The following is a 17,740-nucleotide window of genomic DNA, read 5'->3' as shown; positions in this document are numbered from 1 at the left end:
ATTACTTAATCATGATATCCCTCATACTAAGATAATACAGAGTTTATGCTATTACTTAATCATGATATTACTCATACAAAGGTAATACAGAGTTTATGCTATTACTTAATCATGATATCCCTCATACTAAGATAATACAGAGTTTATGCTATTACTTAATCATGATATCCCTCATACTAAGATAATACAGAGTTTATGCTATTACTTAATCATGATATTACTCATACAAAGGTAATACAGAGTTTACAGAGCTTAATCATGATATCACTCATGCAAAGATAATACAGAGTTTATACTGTTACTTAATCATGATATCACTCATACAAGGTAATACAGAGTTTATGCTATTACTTAATCTGATCAGGGTCAAAATGGACCGGTACCAAAAAGGTCCACAACTAAAATGGACCAGCACTTAAAAGGCTGGTCCAAAAAGGCCCTACCCCAAAAAGGCCCATTTATGTATCAATTACTAATTACTAGTTTCATGTATACTAAAATTAATACATAAATATCAAATCCTTGTTTTACTGTGAAATATCTGTAAATAACGTGCAGTAGAGAATTATTGTGTAGTATGTCACAATCGTAAGTGAGTGATCATGAAATTAATTACAACAGCTACTACTTGTTCTTTGTAAAATAAATAAAGAAGAAAATAACGTAAGTTACTGAATGTGAGAAAATTCAAATACAGCAACTACTAATTGTGAAAGAAAACATTTGAAGTTAAGCAAATCAATGATATCTTTGTTATAATACTGAACACGCGTTAGTGTAACCCACGTGTGGCTTGTTCATGCCAATTTTGTCATGGTAATGCCCAAATTAAGTAGTGACAATTCCATTAATGATGGATAAATATTTTCATTTGCAAAGACTGTTGACTCTTTTCATGTTTTAGATGCATTCAGTATCATTAATACATGTGTATGCCTAGTTTATTTTTAATGATACAATTTCGGCTTTTAATAGACGTTAGCTGTATTGTGTGTCTTGTAGGCACCGTTATTGCATAGTGGTTGCAATGAAGGTAATATCAGAATTAGAAAAGTTCAGGGGTTATTTTATTTAAACAATATTACAGTGGGATAGATGGACAAGAAGAAAAGATATAATGTCTAACTAGCATTAGGAACAAAAGACAAAATAATGCTGACACAATTTCAGATTTCTAAATCTATTAACAATAACAACAATTAGTGATAATACATTAATATTAAATTCTAATATAATATCAAATTCTACACATACACCTTATGCTACAACAATATTGCACATAATGACCGTCAAATATAACAGTACAATATATTATATAATTGTAGAATAACTGCAGCAAATAAGCACTGAAATATAAAAACATGCATACATAGATTTTCACTTTTCAACAAGAAACCATACCACTCTGGTGGCCTAGTGAATAGAGTGTCCAACTTGGATGCAGGAGGTCATGGGTTCGATCACCGGCCAAGTCATACCAAAGACTTACAAAAATGGTACTAATGGTTGCCTCGCTTGGCGCTCAGCATTAAGAGGTTAGTGTTAGGACTGGTCAGCCTGGTGTCAGTATAATGTGACTGGGTGGGATGTCATACTATATGTCTGCAGCATGATGCCCCAGTGCTAGACATCACTATAAACTGTCACACTGCAAACATTGTAGCGATATGACTGAAAAATTGTTAAAGCTACATTAAAAATCCAAATCACACACACACACACTCAACAAGAAACCCTACACCAAAAAAAATTGCACACAATGGCTGTCAAAGTTAATAGTATAATATAGAATGCAATCCTAGAATAACAGCAGCAGATAAACACTGAACTATCAAAACATGCATACTGTAAGAACATGCATACAGAAATATTAACTTTTCAACAAGAAACATTACACAACAACAAAATTGCACACAGTGACTGTCAGAATTAACAGTACAATTTATGATGCATTCCTGGAATAACAGCACACAGTTGTTTATAATTTCCATGCCTTTGTTTATCCTAGTGTAGATTCTGGGTAAAAAATAATGTTGTAACACAGTGTTACAACTCGTTATCAAATATGTGACTCTCAGAAAGTCTCATAAGAATAGAAGAGTTTATTGAACATTCAAGAAAAGAATAGTCACATACAACTTGTAAGTACATGCTTAAAGAAAACGTTTAATTATGGAACTGTACGTGTGATGCAAAGTTCAAACATTTTGATTTAGTACTACATGTAGGGCCAAATTTTGTGATTTCAGTTTACTGTAATATTGTAATATATGAAAGTAATTGAGCTTCTTTCCACTGTTGGTCCAAAAACCATAATGTGAGATGTATGAATATTGCACATTCATTCATTTTCTCTGTGCCAAAAAAAACCTAACTCATTTTAGACACGAGTAATGGTTGAAATACCAATTACATACTTTTAAACAAAATGGCAATGCTTTCGATATATAAGTACATAATCCAAGGTTAGTATTTTCAAAATCTTTATCCTTGGATAAAGTCACAGGTGAAAACATTTCTATATGAACAGTAATTTGAAAGATATATAAATTATTCATGTAGAAGATATTAAAAATATCAGAAAATGGGAAATAAGGCACATTCACAGAAAGATATATGCAATGGAAAAAAGTTTAAGTGATGATGGATAAAACATTATGAGTGAAGGGAAGAAAGAGGCACAAGTACCATATACCTGAAGCTTACCGATAATCGCGTGGGGTAGTTCAGTCAGGAGTGTCTCAGTAATCACTACAAAAACTGTTCACATTGTATGACACATCAAGCTCTGTTGAGACTGGAGGCATGGGAAAGAGTGTGATTGCAGAGACTTGTATTCTAGTCTCAATTGTGATTATCAATGTTTCCCGACATATTAAATAAGTCTGAGACAGAAAAAATGTAAAGGAAGTGCGAAATGTACAATGCAATCGCTGATTCTTTCATGATACCAGTACTGCAATCTGAATAATCTGTAAAGGTCTGATGTTTGCTGTCAGTCTAGGTGTTAATCCTCAATGACCAGTGCTTCATTTTTTGCAGCTTAATGTTTTAGCAATATATGTAAAAATGTCATGGACTAAGAATAATGTGGTTATTGTAGAAAAGCTGTCATAAATGGATAACTGCATGTACTTCTTCTTCTTATTATTATTAATCAATTGTTTAAAAGGTCCTTTTTAATCCAGGCCTTTTCTGTCCTGGTCCTTTCTGACCTGTTAGCAGCCATTCAGGACCAATCCTTTTCAACCCAGGCCTTTTCCATACCGGTCCTTTCTGACTTTTTACTATTTAATCATTATATCACTCATACAAAGATAATACTATTTATACTATTAATAACAGTATCATTTGTACAAATATAATACAGTTTATAATATTAATCATGATATCACTTGTACAAAGATAATAGAGTTCATGCTATTAATCAAAATATCACTTGTACAAAGATAATACAGAGTTTATACTATTAATCAAAATATCACTTGTACAAAGATAATACAGTTTATACTATTAATCAAAATATCACTCATACTAAGATAATACAGAGTTTATACTATTAATCAAAATATCACTCGTACAAAGATAATACAGAGTTTATACTATTAATCAAAATATCATTTGCACAAAGATAATACAGAGTTTATACTATTAATCAAAATATCACTTGTACAAAGATAATATAGTTTATACTATTAATCAAAATATCACTCATGCTAAGATAATACAGAGTTTATACTATTAATCAAAATAACACTTGTACAAAGATAATAGAGTTTATACTATTAATCAAAATATCACTCATGCTAAGATAATACAGAGTTTATACTATTAATCAAAATATCACTTGTACAAAGATAATATAGTTTATACTATTAATCAAAATATCACTCATGCTAAGATAATACAGAGTTTATACTATTAATCAAAATAACACTTGTACAAAGATAATACAGAGTTTATACTATTAATCAAAATATCACTTGTACAAAAATAATACTGTTTATACTGAAGTACCAGTATGTTTCTTAAATAATTTACATGAATAGATTTTAACAGTTAAATTCACCTTGATAACATAAAATAAAATGTAATTATAGGTATAACAAAGTTGAATATACTTTTTTAGAAGTTCAATCTGCGAGATTTGTGGAGACTGGCTCTAAACTTCATTACACCACCTAGATGGGGGAATACAGCTTTTGGGTTTTCCATTTGTGGCAGTGTCAGTGGACTTTTTTTGTTCACAAAACTTTTAAGTACACGTAGTGCAGTAAACCCACCCCCTTATCCAGTTTACTTTATATTGAACTCACTTGTACATAGTAGTAGAGAACTGTTGCATTGGCTTTGGCAAGAGCTTTCAGCCTTCAAACAGATTAAAGCATAGACATAAAGTAAGACACACTGCATCACCAGTAGCTTCTCGTGGATTGGTGGTTCTTTCCGGGATTTTCCTGGGTTCTTCCTCCACCATTTATACTGGCTGCCATGTATACCCTATCTTGTGCTGATCAGTGACGTTAAACCCTACAACAACAACCACAACTTTATTTTATGTCATAGGCAACAGTTTGGAGTGGGTTTCATAGCACTTACCCATAGGAGAGGGAGTTAAGATGCTAGGTTTGTACATACAAGTAGTTTAGTTGGTTTGGTTTTGCTTTATGACACAGCACACAAGTCATTATTTTAGTTCAAGATAATTAGAGCAAAGTGTCTTCCCCAAGTACCCAGGCTGGTCCAGTGGCAGGATTCAGACCTGCACTCTTTGGGTCACAAGTCTGGTACATTAATAGTACATTCTTGTTAAGTTTTTGTATTTAGCTACAATTTTTGCAAAGCTGTACACATTCTTATACCTGGAATCACTAAACTTGATGAGTACTACACCTTCATTACAAAAGTAGCTCACTGTGACCCATATTTAATGCTCGACTATTTTGGTTGAATTTTGTGTCACAGGTTTATTTCTCAAACTCTCTTCATGCTAGAATCATCAAACTCGATGATTATATTTCTTTCTATTAGTACTAACCATTACAAACAATAAGGTCACTGAGACATAGATTTCACATTTTTTCTAGCTCAGAGGTTAAATTTTTGTTATGTATCTCAGGACCAAATGGGATTTTGGACCCTGTGTTATATGATAACCAAAATGATGCCATTTAATCAGAATGATTTGAGACTTGATATTCCTCAGATCTGCATATTAGGCTTTCTGTGGATGCCAATGCCTGCTTAAACATTATTTCTATAAAATAGGATGTCACATGTTTATATCAACATTTCACATTGCAGCCTGAATTTTACTGGTATTACTGACAGGATGTGATAGTATTTGCCCAGAAAACAGATGTGAAAATGTCTGCCAGATATCATTGAGCTTGCAGTTATATCATTTGCTTTACATTCATCCACTCTTAGTACTGTAGCATTCAGTTTGTAAGGTATGTCTTTGTTGAACATATCGGACAACTTACCATCCTTTGGGTCATTGCTACATAGAGGGATGTAAATGGTGAAAAATCGATAATAAAGTTGCGAGTGCCTGGAACATTTACTTACGACGCTACTGTAGGATCTACAAAGAAATTGCAGTGGCTTACAAACTTTAAACAGTGTTTCTTTAAAATAATAGGTTAATCATCAAAAGTTATGTTTAGAACATATTTTACAAAGGTAAATAACATAGAGTACAAAAATTTGTCAGCATTATTAGTATATCAACCTGATATATAATGTTGTGTAATGTGTGGAACAGCCTGTTCTTATAAATTTTGACTTTTTACTAGCATTGCCACATGCAATGTGAAAGTCATCTGTATTTTAAGAAACTAAACAGTCATCTTAAATAGAGGTGTCAAAATATATAAATTAATTCAGATGGATAGTTTTTGAGTCACATACATATTCATTTACACTGTTACTGATTTTGTAAATATTTACAGGCTGTAAGTTAAAGTAAGCAGTTTGGTAAATATTTACAGACAAAACTAAAGTAAGCATTTTTGTAAATATTTACAGACAAAACTAAAGTCAGCATTTTTGTAAATGTTTACAGGCTGTAAACTAAAGTATGCAGTTTTGTAAATATTTACAGGCTGTAAATTAAAGTAAGCACTTTTGTAAATATTTACAGGTTGTAAATTAAAGTAAGCAGTTTTGTAAATGTTTACAGACAAAACTAAAGTCAGCATTTTTGTAAATGTTTACAGGCTGTAAACTAAAGTATGCAGTTTTGTAAATATTTACAGGCTGTAAGCAGTTTTGTAAATATTTACAGGCTGTAAATTAAAGTAAGCAGTTTTGTAAATGTTTACAGACTAAACTAAAGGAAGCATTTTTGTAAATATTTACAGACAAAACTAAAGTAAGCATTTTTGTAAATGTTTACAGGCTGTAAACTAAAGTATGCAGTTTACACTTGTAAACACTGCAGCTGTATACATACAGAAATTCATGTTTTCTGACTTAGGTTTAGTCTGAAGCACTATTATTGCCGGAATCATCAAACTGGATGACTGTATGCATCTCTGTTAGTAGTGCACCCCATAACCTACATTTTAAATTTTTCTGACTTAGGTTAAGTTTTGCATTGAGCTTGTAAATTATGTATTTGACTAATTTATCATTAGGTGCTTGATTGTGTACTGCAGTATAATGAAGCAAATTTTTTCCATGTGATGTAATGCAGTTTGTCTTAAGAATGACTAATCTGTTCACTTCGAATATTTTATTTGTTTATCAGAATTATAGACAACTAAAATCAACAAATTTCAGCACATCAGACCCATGAGTGCTCATTTGGGAGGTTTAGGTTGGAAACTAATTTCTCCATTAGGAACCCTATTTGTGAAACTAAGCTTTTCATGTATAGAGCTCCTTTTGCTTGTTTCCTTGCCATCCCTGATCACATTTGCAAATGGGTAGGATAAACCTCTGATTAATGTTAGATATTTTAATCATGTTATTTACATGATAATGTTAAAAACATTGTATAATTGTCTATAGTAATGGGCAATCCTTGGATTCAGGTATTTGCATCACTTATAAGTCAAGTCCAGATGCAAACTGCACATTCCTAGATTTGCTGTTGCATATTGCACTGGAAGATCTGGGTCTATGCAGTTTGTTTGGACTAATCAGTAGAACAAACAACATAGACCATGATCTGGTGGCATATTATAGGAGAGCAGATTAGGATCTGTGTTGTTTGCAGTTGGACTTGACACACAAGTGAGTATAGATGTCTGGGTAAGATGATACACAAATACTTTAATCCTATCTACTGTATATCTCCAAATTTGAATAGGTATTGTTTTAAATCTGCATTGAGCAAGATTATGAATTTGTGAAAGAATTTAAATAGGAATAACTACAATGAAAGGTGGAATATAAACATGCCTTTTTTATAAATTTGAAAAATGTATAGCATATCCGTTACAGTGTTTCAATTTATCCATTGAATTATATTCAGAATTCAGTGTTTTCTGTACGCACAGGTAATCAATGCTGCTAGAGTTCTGGCTGCCCGCCCTAAGTCTAAAGTGGCCCAGGAAAATATGGATGTTTTCAGAGAAGCATGGGAAAGACAGGTTAGACTCCTCACAGATGCAGTGGATGACATCACCACCATTGATGACTTCCTTGCAGTGTCTGGTAAGGAGTAGTCACCAGATCATTGTTTATTGTGTACAAGTGGACATTCAAAGTAATACGTTTTCAAGGAGAGTTACAACTAAGCTTCAAAAAGTATACTTGTACATTCATTCTGGCAGTTAATGCATGATAGAGGTCAAGTATGATTTTCTCATATATAATAAACAGGGCTTTTTAATCCCTGTTTGAAATGAATTGCTTCTTATTTAATTTCAGTAGGTTTGATTTATATTCTTGCATCAGTCTTCCTGGGCTTGTCTTCCTTATCTCCTTCCATACCTTGACTGCTGGTAATGGTCAAAATCCTGCAGATTTTGTCCACACGTGAATATTTCAAAAGTATGTCCAAAGCCCCCCTGAAATAATCCTATAGCCATCCATTGTCAATTTGCAACTGTTATTTATAGCTGCTTCCCAGAAACTGCATCCCCAATTTGCTTACGATTTTACAGGAACCATCCTTGCATTTCCTTTCAGAGTTCTTCAGATGATGAAGACTTTAAGACTTTTCTTCAGCTGATGCTGATATGCCTTCAAATATGGCCATCGTTACTAAATTTAGAAAAACCTAGAAATAACTTATCAAAAATGGCTCAACAGAAGTTTGACCAAATTTCAGCAGAAAGCACCATAGCATGAAGGTCTTTTCAGTTTTGTCAGTCTATCATATCAGACTATGAATGCAGTTGCTAAACAATCAAACAGCCAATAAACATTGCAAAATTTGTTCTTCTGAATTACCTAAAAATTGACAAAAAGCATCCCGACATAGATGGCTTTCAGTTTCATACAGGTGATGCTGATCCTTCATCCAATACAGTCTTTGTTACTAAAATTGAAAAACCTAAACATGTCTTCTCAAAAGTAACTCAACATAATTTGACCAAATTTGACAGACAGCATTCTGGCTTTCAGTTTTGTGCACATGATGCCAGTCTGTTATCAGATATGGTTGCCATTACTAAAAATAGAGAATTCTTTCAATTGCCTCTGCTGGAAACTATTCAGCAGAATTTGAAGTTTTACAGAAATTATCATGCCATGCAGGCCCGTTATGCCGGTACAAATGATGCCAAGCTGTTGTCGGATGTGACCACTGTTAAATAGGGAGAAAAAAAACATGAGAGACTTAGAAAATACTCAGCAGAAGTTGATAAAATTGGAAAACAAATTTTAAACACGTTAAAATATTAAAACAATATACCAGTTGCAATTAAATATTACCCCCATTACTAAAATATAGAAAAATATTTTGAATGACTTCTCAAAAAAAACACTCAGCAAAGTTTAAACAAATTTGACAGAAAACTTCTTGTCAAAAAAGTTCAAGTTTGTGCAGATGATGCTATCTGCCATCAAATACAGCTTCTGCTACTACAAATATAAAACTTAAAAACATCTTTTAAAGTGCCACGACAGAATTTTACCAAATTTGAAAAAGTGTCCTAGTGTGTAGGCCTTTCAATACATGAACAATTTGGTGCTGATGTACCATTATTGATGAAGGTATAAAGACTAGAGAAACTTTGAAATGCTTTTTTCATAACATATGAAATCCACAGCAGTTAAAGAAATTAATTTTTTAATGCTTGAAATCCACAGCAGTTTAAGAAATTTCTTTGGAAAGATCCTACTGAGCCAGATTATTTTCTTAAAACTGCTCTTGTATTTGATCAGTAAGGCTGATGTCAGTAATACAGGTCATCTTGGATTCCCTTGTGCCTAAAGGTTTCCTAGTCTGTTCAGTTTGCTATAACATCTTTCACATTCAAAACTATTTACATGCATTCACTTAGGTAGAGCTGTAAAAAGATGAAAGTTGGGAAGAATTTCTTGGTGTAACAAGAGTTCTTTTGCACAATTGTTTTGTGTCTAAGCTAGTTATGTCCCCTTTATAATGCTTCTCTACCTTGGCCATTCAGCTTACAGCTTTCAACATCCTGTTCTCTCCACTGTTCCATCCTTAAGGTTCTCTTCAAGAAGCCTAATCATCTTTTCTTAATTACAGAATTCCCCAAGATGTTTTGCTTGACCTGATCATTCTCAAAGATATCAAGTACTATCAAAGGTTCCAGTACCATGCTAAAATTTCAGACAGCTGGTTATTATCATGTCCTAATCTTTCCTTCATGTTCTTCTGCAACATTTTCATGTATTTCATTTTCAGACCGCTACACATTGTACTATCATCATGTCTGTCAATACTAGACTTTAGTATATTGGGTGTCACCTCACCAGCCCAGGCATTGGTCATTTTAGCATCAGCACTTCATGTACATTTCAACCTCCACTTTTTTAAACTTGAGGCAGGGATAATGATCTTTCCACTTCAGAAATGATCTTTTTTCATGCAAGCATCAATAATATCTGATACTATTTGATGCGCAGATATCTCCGTTTTGTTATCATCCAGCAATTTTTATAAATATACTAGTTTTATTAAGTTCCAGTTTCTTACATCTGCAAGCATACATCTACAATTTGCATAGTGCCAGCAGATACCTTTATTAGTCTGGTTTGCCTATCAAATCTGATTACCAAATGTACATTCATAGTAACAGTCAATGCCAAAAATCTAACATGATACCAGACTGGATCTTAATCATCCAGATGTTTCCAGTGCTTTTGGGAATGCAAACAAAAGAGGCTGGGAACCAGACTGATTACGGGTACACTTAATTATGTGACTTTCTTTGGAGAGCATTCTCATGTTTGATGCAGGGTGTTGAAAGGATCAGATGTGCCATTATAATAAAACATTTACTATGCTAAAGGCAAGAAGAATATGATGAGAACTTTGGACTAAATGCATTAAATTAAAAAAAAGCATAATTTGAATGCATTAAAAAATTCTTTTTGCATTTGTATTGAATTTATTGACATAAAATATGCATACATGCTGTTTATCTGGATCCCTGCTTTCCATATAAATAGCAAGCAGTTATAAACCTATGTATTCTCGTGTCCAGCAGGATGAGTAACTGTGTATAAATGTTTTTAAGCCGCATTTAAAGTAATGTAGAGAAGTAATATATTAAAGGCAGTGTGTTATCTAAAAGTCAGACTGGCAGATTTGTGTACTGGCATTAACTATGTACATGTTTCAGCTGAAGAAATCTGTAATAATATTATTTTAAAGGTCATTAATATACTAATATGCATGTAGAATCTGTAATGTGGTTGGTTTATAATGAAGTAACTTGCACATGAAAGGTTAGACAAATTCCAGTGATTTATAAATTCTATGTTCAAACCAGAATGTCATTTATAGGTGTCATGATGACCCTCACTATTAGAAAATTAAGGTCATTTTTGGGGTCTGTGGAACCAGAGATTTTAATTGAGTGAATACTGAATGAGGTCAATACATGAGTGCATCACAGCTACACTTTCTGAAATAACTCACTGACTTGTATTTTTATGTTGGTGCAAATGATGCTGATCCATCATCTGATTAGTTACATAGGAAAAACATTGAATGGCTTCTCTTTTAAATTAAAAGTTTCCTATTTGATTTTAAAATGTTTTTAGACACAAGGAACCACCACAATTTAAATTTTATTGCATAAAAAATATTCTTTTCTTCATTAGTTTTTGTATGCTTTTTGTAAAGATTTTATTTTTTGGCCTTTTTCAGAGAGCCATATACTGGAAGATGTGAACAAGTGTGTATTTGCTCTCCAAGAGGGTGATGCTGACACCCTGGACAGAACTGCAGGGGCTATTAGGGGTCGGTCTGCCCGTGTTTGTAATGTTGTTAGTGCTGAGATGGAAAACTACGAACCTGGGCCATACACTGAGAGAGTGATGGAAGCTGTTATTCTTCTCAGAGACCAAGGTAATTGATAGTGTATCTCACACTAGGTATTTTCCTCATATATTCACATTAGACATTATTTCAGGCAAGAAAGAGCTATCTAATTTGGCAGATTTACATCTGTATATGGTACATGGATGAAGAGTAGACAGGAATAACCCAAGTTTTTATAATTATTTCTTCTAGATTGCAGAGAAAATATAATTAGTTGTGAGTTTTTGTTTGTAATGGTGAATGACCAGAAGAGCTTATGCAGTGGTAACTTGTCATGTCGTATTGATATTATGCATCGAACAGTATTTTATTATTGGTCAGGGAGTAAAATTTTTATACTAGCAGTATGGTTGCATTATCACACAGTATCTGAATCATTATTAACCAGGGTATCATTGAATGTAAGTCTGCCTTTGGTAGGCCTTGTGGAACATTTTGCACTGAATGTCTTGGTGCCATATATGTTTGAGATTAAGTGCAAGGTCAGTGTTAGTATGGACAGTGTTAGTAAGGTCAATGTTGGTATGGTCAGTGTTAGTAAGGTCAGTGTTAGTATGGTCAGTGTTAGTAAGGTCAGCTGGCTACCTAGAGGTAATTATATATGGCTACCTGCTTGGCAATTCTCAATTTAAGTAATTTTGCAAATGAAATTATACTTGGTCCATTTACCTGTTGATATAGTTGGGTCTCACTTCATAAACCTTTACTGCTGTTATTTTGATAATTTTATTTGGTATTAGTCTGAAAGGAGGTTTAAAATTTAGTTTTACTGATTTTCACTCACTGTTGGAATGGGTGGGTGTGACAATAAAAGGGTGATATAACCTGAAGAAGTAGTTGTTGTGCAAATTTACCATTTCTTTGTCCTATTACAATATGTGCTTATTAATGTTTGCATTGTATTGTATTGTAGTTTTTGGATTTTCATCCAGCATGGTATAAACAGGCTGATAGAGCTAGTCCAATACTGTTCAGTGCTACCTAAATAAAAAATCTTGTTTCCAACATGGTCACCATGGTGACCATTTGAAAACATTGTTTTTAGTATTTGCTTTAAATGGATGATCATAACAGTGTATGGTTTTCACTTGAAGACTTTTGATGTTAAGTTGGTCTTGAATAAAAATGGTACTGACCTGACATCCGATATGGTCAGGAATGAAAATGTTGTAATTGCTACTTCCCCTGAACAATATGTTCATATCAGCATGAGCTTTTCTCTGATAGATTTTTCATGATATTGATTATGAATGAAATGGTGCCTACCATATGTCTAACACCTTGAAAATCTAATTATTGCTACACTTAAATGGATGGTCAATATCAGCATTTTGGGTTTTCACTAAAGGACGACTTCTGATTAGTTGGTCCTAAGTTAAAATTGGTGCCAATTAGATCTCCACTGTGGGCACAATGCCAGTCAGGCTGGTCTGGGTAGGTATCAAGTCGACAACTCTTGGGTTACAAGTCAACCGTTTATTGTTGGCAGTAGTGGTGGTCTCTCAAGAAAGGTTTTACTGTACCATGAACCATCATTGTTTGGATTTAGTGCCATTTCACAGTGCAAGATAGGCTAGACATGGCAGCCATTATAATTGATATAGAAAGTATTAATAAGGTAATCTTGCATCTGATTGGCTGAGCAAGTTTCCACTCTGGAAGACACAATTCTTATCCAGTTCGGGTAAGACTTGGAGTATGTCATCAGTAAATACATGTTTTATTAGGACCAAGATTGTACATGTTAATGAACTGATGTTGCTTATGATTGTCTCAGTTTGTTATCACTCTGATTGATCATATTATTGCCTTGATTATGATCGAACTTTGAACATATGCATTCAGTAATAAGTAAAATCCTAATGAGATGCTCTTGTAGCTGATTTGCTGAGCTTTTTACCATTCAGGAGTCTGTATTTCTGATTTTATTTTGGTCAGACATAGAGTATATGTTTACATAATCAAGATCTTGGACAAGATTGATGATGAGTAAGACACACAAATATTAATGAAGTGATCTTGCATCTAATTGGTTGAGCATATTACCCTTCTGTGAATAAATTTCTCATCCAGTTTTGATTGGATGTGTTCTTATCAAGATCCTGTATTGTTTTGATAATGATTGAAATCCCTGCATATTAATAAAAAGTGTTCCTGTAAATTATCATCAGCGATCAATCCCCTAGTTCCTTCAAAGGACTCTTGCTTAACACGTCTTCTTTTATGGTCCAGAGTCTATGTAAATTTGTCAAAGGAAAGTGTAAGAAATTGCAGTGAAAATGACAGGCATTCTTAACAGGCATGCTGTCATGTGAAGTTTGTTTACTCACGGGATTCCATTCATTCCATTTTAAATCAGTATCATTAACCTTGGATGCATATGTTAAAGCTTGCTTGGGAATTTGACATAGCTTCCAATAAATGGACAAGTATTGAGAAAACATAAGGCACATTAATTGAGTTATTTGCCTTTAGCATCATACCACTTTGCATATATATGCTTTGACTGTTTCATATCCTATATAAATTATGTGTGTATCAACTTGACAGTGATGCCAAACTTTGCTGAGAAGGTTGAAATGGCAGTAGATGCCCTTAGTATGATGCCGCCTCATGATGTAGATGAGAATGAATTCATTGATGCAAGCAGACTTGTGTATGATGGAGTTAGAGACATTAGACAGGCTGTTCTTTCTATCAGGGTAAGTTGCCATGGTGTTAAAATACTATAACAATAAATGCAAAATTGTAATAGGCCTTTGTTTTATTTAGATACAGTGATATCTATTTTTACAACTATTTTAATTGTGACATTATTCTAGTCAAAAGTCCTATTTTAGAAAGTCACTGATGACTGACCTATATTAAGTCACTTGTAATTTTCTATACATTTCTCGTGTGTATTCATAAGCATTTATAGTATTAATTTCATATGAACACGTAGTGCCATTTCATTTGTACAGAATAATGCACACAAGATACAAATGGCAAATGTTAATGAAAATATGTACTGTCCTGACTGCAGGATATGAAAAACAATCTAAGTTTGATTTGCGAAATAAATTCTTAATTATGGTTTGACACAGAAGTGGACAGAGGTAGGGATGGACATACTGTGAATGACTTCTGATTGACCAGCCTAAACTGACCTTCACTTTGTAAATTAATCGGGAACCAGACTATAATTTTCAGTTTCTGTCACTGATTGAGCACAAACAATGTTTGTTACAACATTGAAAAGTCCATCTGTATCTAAAATACCTGTTGACCACATATTTAATTAAAAGTTTTTCTTAATTTTGATTTAAACATTTCAGACTCCTGAAGAGATAGACACAGACACAGAATATGAGGATGAATATGAAACAAGAAGTAGATGTAAGTCTTTAATGAGATGTCTTTAAAAACATTATGGATTAGATACTTATTATATCGTTACATGAGGGTAGAGTAGTGTTCACTTTTACAGATCATTCAAACATCTCACCGCTGTCCATGCAAGTTTGAAATTCAGCTTGATCAACAAGGGTATGTGTTTAAGCTTCCTGTGGGTTGGTGATTCTTCGAGTGGTATTCCCAAGGTTTTCGTCCTTCATGTATACTGGCTGCCTTATATATGGCATGTGCTAGTTAGGCTATTAAATGGTCCCAAACTATCTAAATTTACAGTAATTTAGGTACATTACCAAGACAGGAATTTAGGTATAGTAATTTTGGTAGGTACATTACCAAGACAGGAATTTAGCTACATTACCATGACAGTAATTTAGGTTTATTACCAAGGTAGTCATTTGGGTACATTACCAAGACAGTAATTTAGGTTTATTACCAAGGTAGTCATTTGGGTACATTGCCAAGACAGTAATTTAGGTTTATTACCAAGGTAGTCATTTCAGTACATTACCAAAGCTGTTAGTTAGGTACATTACCAAGACAGTAATTTAGGTACATTACCATGGTAGTCGTTTGGGTACATTACCAAGATAGTAGTTTAGGCACATTACCAGCATATCTGGATTCTCCAAGCCTCTGTTAATGTATTTCATTTTGCTGGCTCTTTTGTGAGTGAAACAAAATTTGCATTGATCACAACAAGCAGCCCATCTTTCACCCATTTGCTTTGTCTCAAGCGCTAGCCATTGGAAGATGGACAGTAGGATTGTTAGCCTAACTCTGACCTAATACTTCCTAAGGCTTGCCTTATTAAATGCAGCCATGGTTAAGTTCGCTGAAAAATTAGTAGTTTCTATTCTGCTTTACATTCATACAGATATATAGTTCAGGAGCAAACTTTGTTCATCCTTCCATAGCCACCATATGAAAATATTACCCAAAATGAAAATATTACCCAGAAAATATTACCCAAAATGAAAATATTACCCAAATATTACCCAAATGAAAATATTACTCAAAATGAAAATATTACCCAAAATGACAATATTACCCAAAATGAAAATATTACCCAAATATTACCCAAAATGAAAATATTACCCAAATGAAAATATTACCCCCAAAATGAAAATATTACCCTTACCCAAAATGAAAATATTACCCAAACGAAAATATTACCCAAAATGAAAATTCATTGTCCAGTTAAAGAATATCCTGTTGCTATTCAAATTACGGCAGCCATCGAAGTTGTGATGGGTATGGTTGAATTACCCTTCTGAAAAATCCGTAAAAACTCAAATGTACCCTATTTGTTAACTAATGAAAATTGATACCTCATTGTCTTGATGACTTAAGTATCTGTGTGTCATTTCAGACTAGTGTAATATGACCTAAATTGTATTTTATAACTTAAGTGTAAAAAAAAGTAATTATCAGATGGTCTTTACTCCAAACAGCAAGTCACATAACAGACCAGGATGATATTCATGGTAAGAGCGACCGTGCCAGAATGCGAGAACTTCCAGAGGAGGAGCGTGAGAAGATTCAGCATCAAGTAGAGCAATTCCGTATGGAGAAGGCCAAACTGGAGCGTGAAGTTGCCAAATGGGATGACAGTGGAAACGATGTTATTGTAATGGCAAAACAGATGTGCATGATCATGATGGAGATGACAGACTTCACGAGGTAATAATGCTGTACTTTTGCTGAATTTTTTTAAACATTTAAGGCAGAAGAATTTGGGCCGAAAAATTTATTACCTGAGAAAAGAAAAACCAGATTTTAGTTTTGGGCAACCAAGTATATAATAATCACTTTTCCTTTAGCCACCAATTCCTAGACCAGCTTGCACTTTGATTATAGTTGTTTACAAATTACTCCATGCGGATCACCTTTAAGTTATTGCTTTATGTAGCATAAATGTGTCTGTCATCAAAAATCAGTTATTTATTCATAATTATGCTGATACATTACTATAATAGATACATATTTTAAACTAATTCTGTTTTTCCTGATGTTTTATTTTTTTCCCATTGGTATGGAAAATTAAGTCAGGGGAGATAATTCAACATGCACGACTGGCTTCTGTCACTTGCATGATACGTTCATATGCAGTTTGCAAAGAATAAAATTCCAGGAGATAAAATGAAATAATGTTGAAGCAGCTAAAATTACAATGTTACTAAAATAAAATCTACACAAAGTACTGGCATATTACCAAATATTTGTATGAGAAAAAAAGCTTAATTCCGTTCTTAAAAACATATTGGAAACTATTTGTGACTCTGACTTTGTGGCTGTATTCAATATTTAGGGAAAGATTTGACCTCAGCATTTGAGAATTTAGAAATGTTGTGTATGTGTATGTTTGTGTGTGCATGTGGACAAATTAGTATATCTGAAAAATTCATTTATTTTCATGTGCATCATTTTTTTTACTTATTTTGTTTTGTGAAAAAAAATTACATTTTCATCAGTAGTTGATTTTGTGGACTGCAAATGGGTTCCTATTGTTCTGGCAGAATAATCCCTACTCATTCTGTCGAAAAGTTCCTAGTTGATGGCAAACTTGAAATCCACAAAAACTGGTATCTGACAACAAATAATGAATTCATAGTAATAGATATTCAGAATGATTTCTATTTAAGAACTTTCGGATTGGTTATTTTTGATCTGTGTTTGAGTTCCTTTCAGATCCAAGAGCTATCTGGGGAATAGATGCATCATGTAGTTTTAGCTCTACTATTAAAAGAAGGATTCGGCCAATGTGGGTATGTGAGAAAGCTTGCCAGTAGCTTCTCGTGGGTCGGTGGTTCTTCCCGGGGTTTTCCTGGGTTCTTCCTCCACCATTAATACTGGCTGCCATGCATAGCC

At 33.4% G+C, this 17,740-nt stretch overlaps 1 protein-coding gene across 2 annotated transcripts in view; it reads left to right on the top strand.

Annotated features, from left to right (window-relative positions):
- The window catches only part of LOC149772407 (catenin alpha-2-like), an 81,604-nt gene that overhangs the window by 43,130 nt on the left and 20,734 nt on the right, over window positions 1-17,740 (top strand). For both annotated transcript variants that reach the window (XM_089947878.1, XM_089947877.1), the window contains 5 exons: window positions 7,509-7,665; window positions 11,303-11,503; window positions 14,027-14,178; window positions 14,794-14,854; window positions 16,324-16,552. In XM_089947878.1, coding sequence (XP_089804004.1) covers window positions 7,509-7,665; window positions 11,303-11,503; window positions 14,027-14,178; window positions 14,794-14,854; window positions 16,324-16,552 — 800 coding nt within the window. The remainder of the gene's footprint in view (window positions 1-7,508; window positions 7,666-11,302; window positions 11,504-14,026; window positions 14,179-14,793; window positions 14,855-16,323; window positions 16,553-17,740) is intronic.

This window comes from Sinohyriopsis cumingii, unplaced genomic scaffold (genome assembly GCF_028554795.1).
Source record: "Sinohyriopsis cumingii isolate HCF-2022 unplaced genomic scaffold, ASM2855479v2 utg001510l, whole genome shotgun sequence".
Classification (NCBI taxonomy): Eukaryota; Metazoa; Mollusca; class Bivalvia; order Unionida; family Unionidae; genus Sinohyriopsis; species Sinohyriopsis cumingii.
The sequence above is the reverse complement of the archived record's forward strand: the minus strand, read 5'-3'. Positions and strand labels throughout refer to the sequence as shown.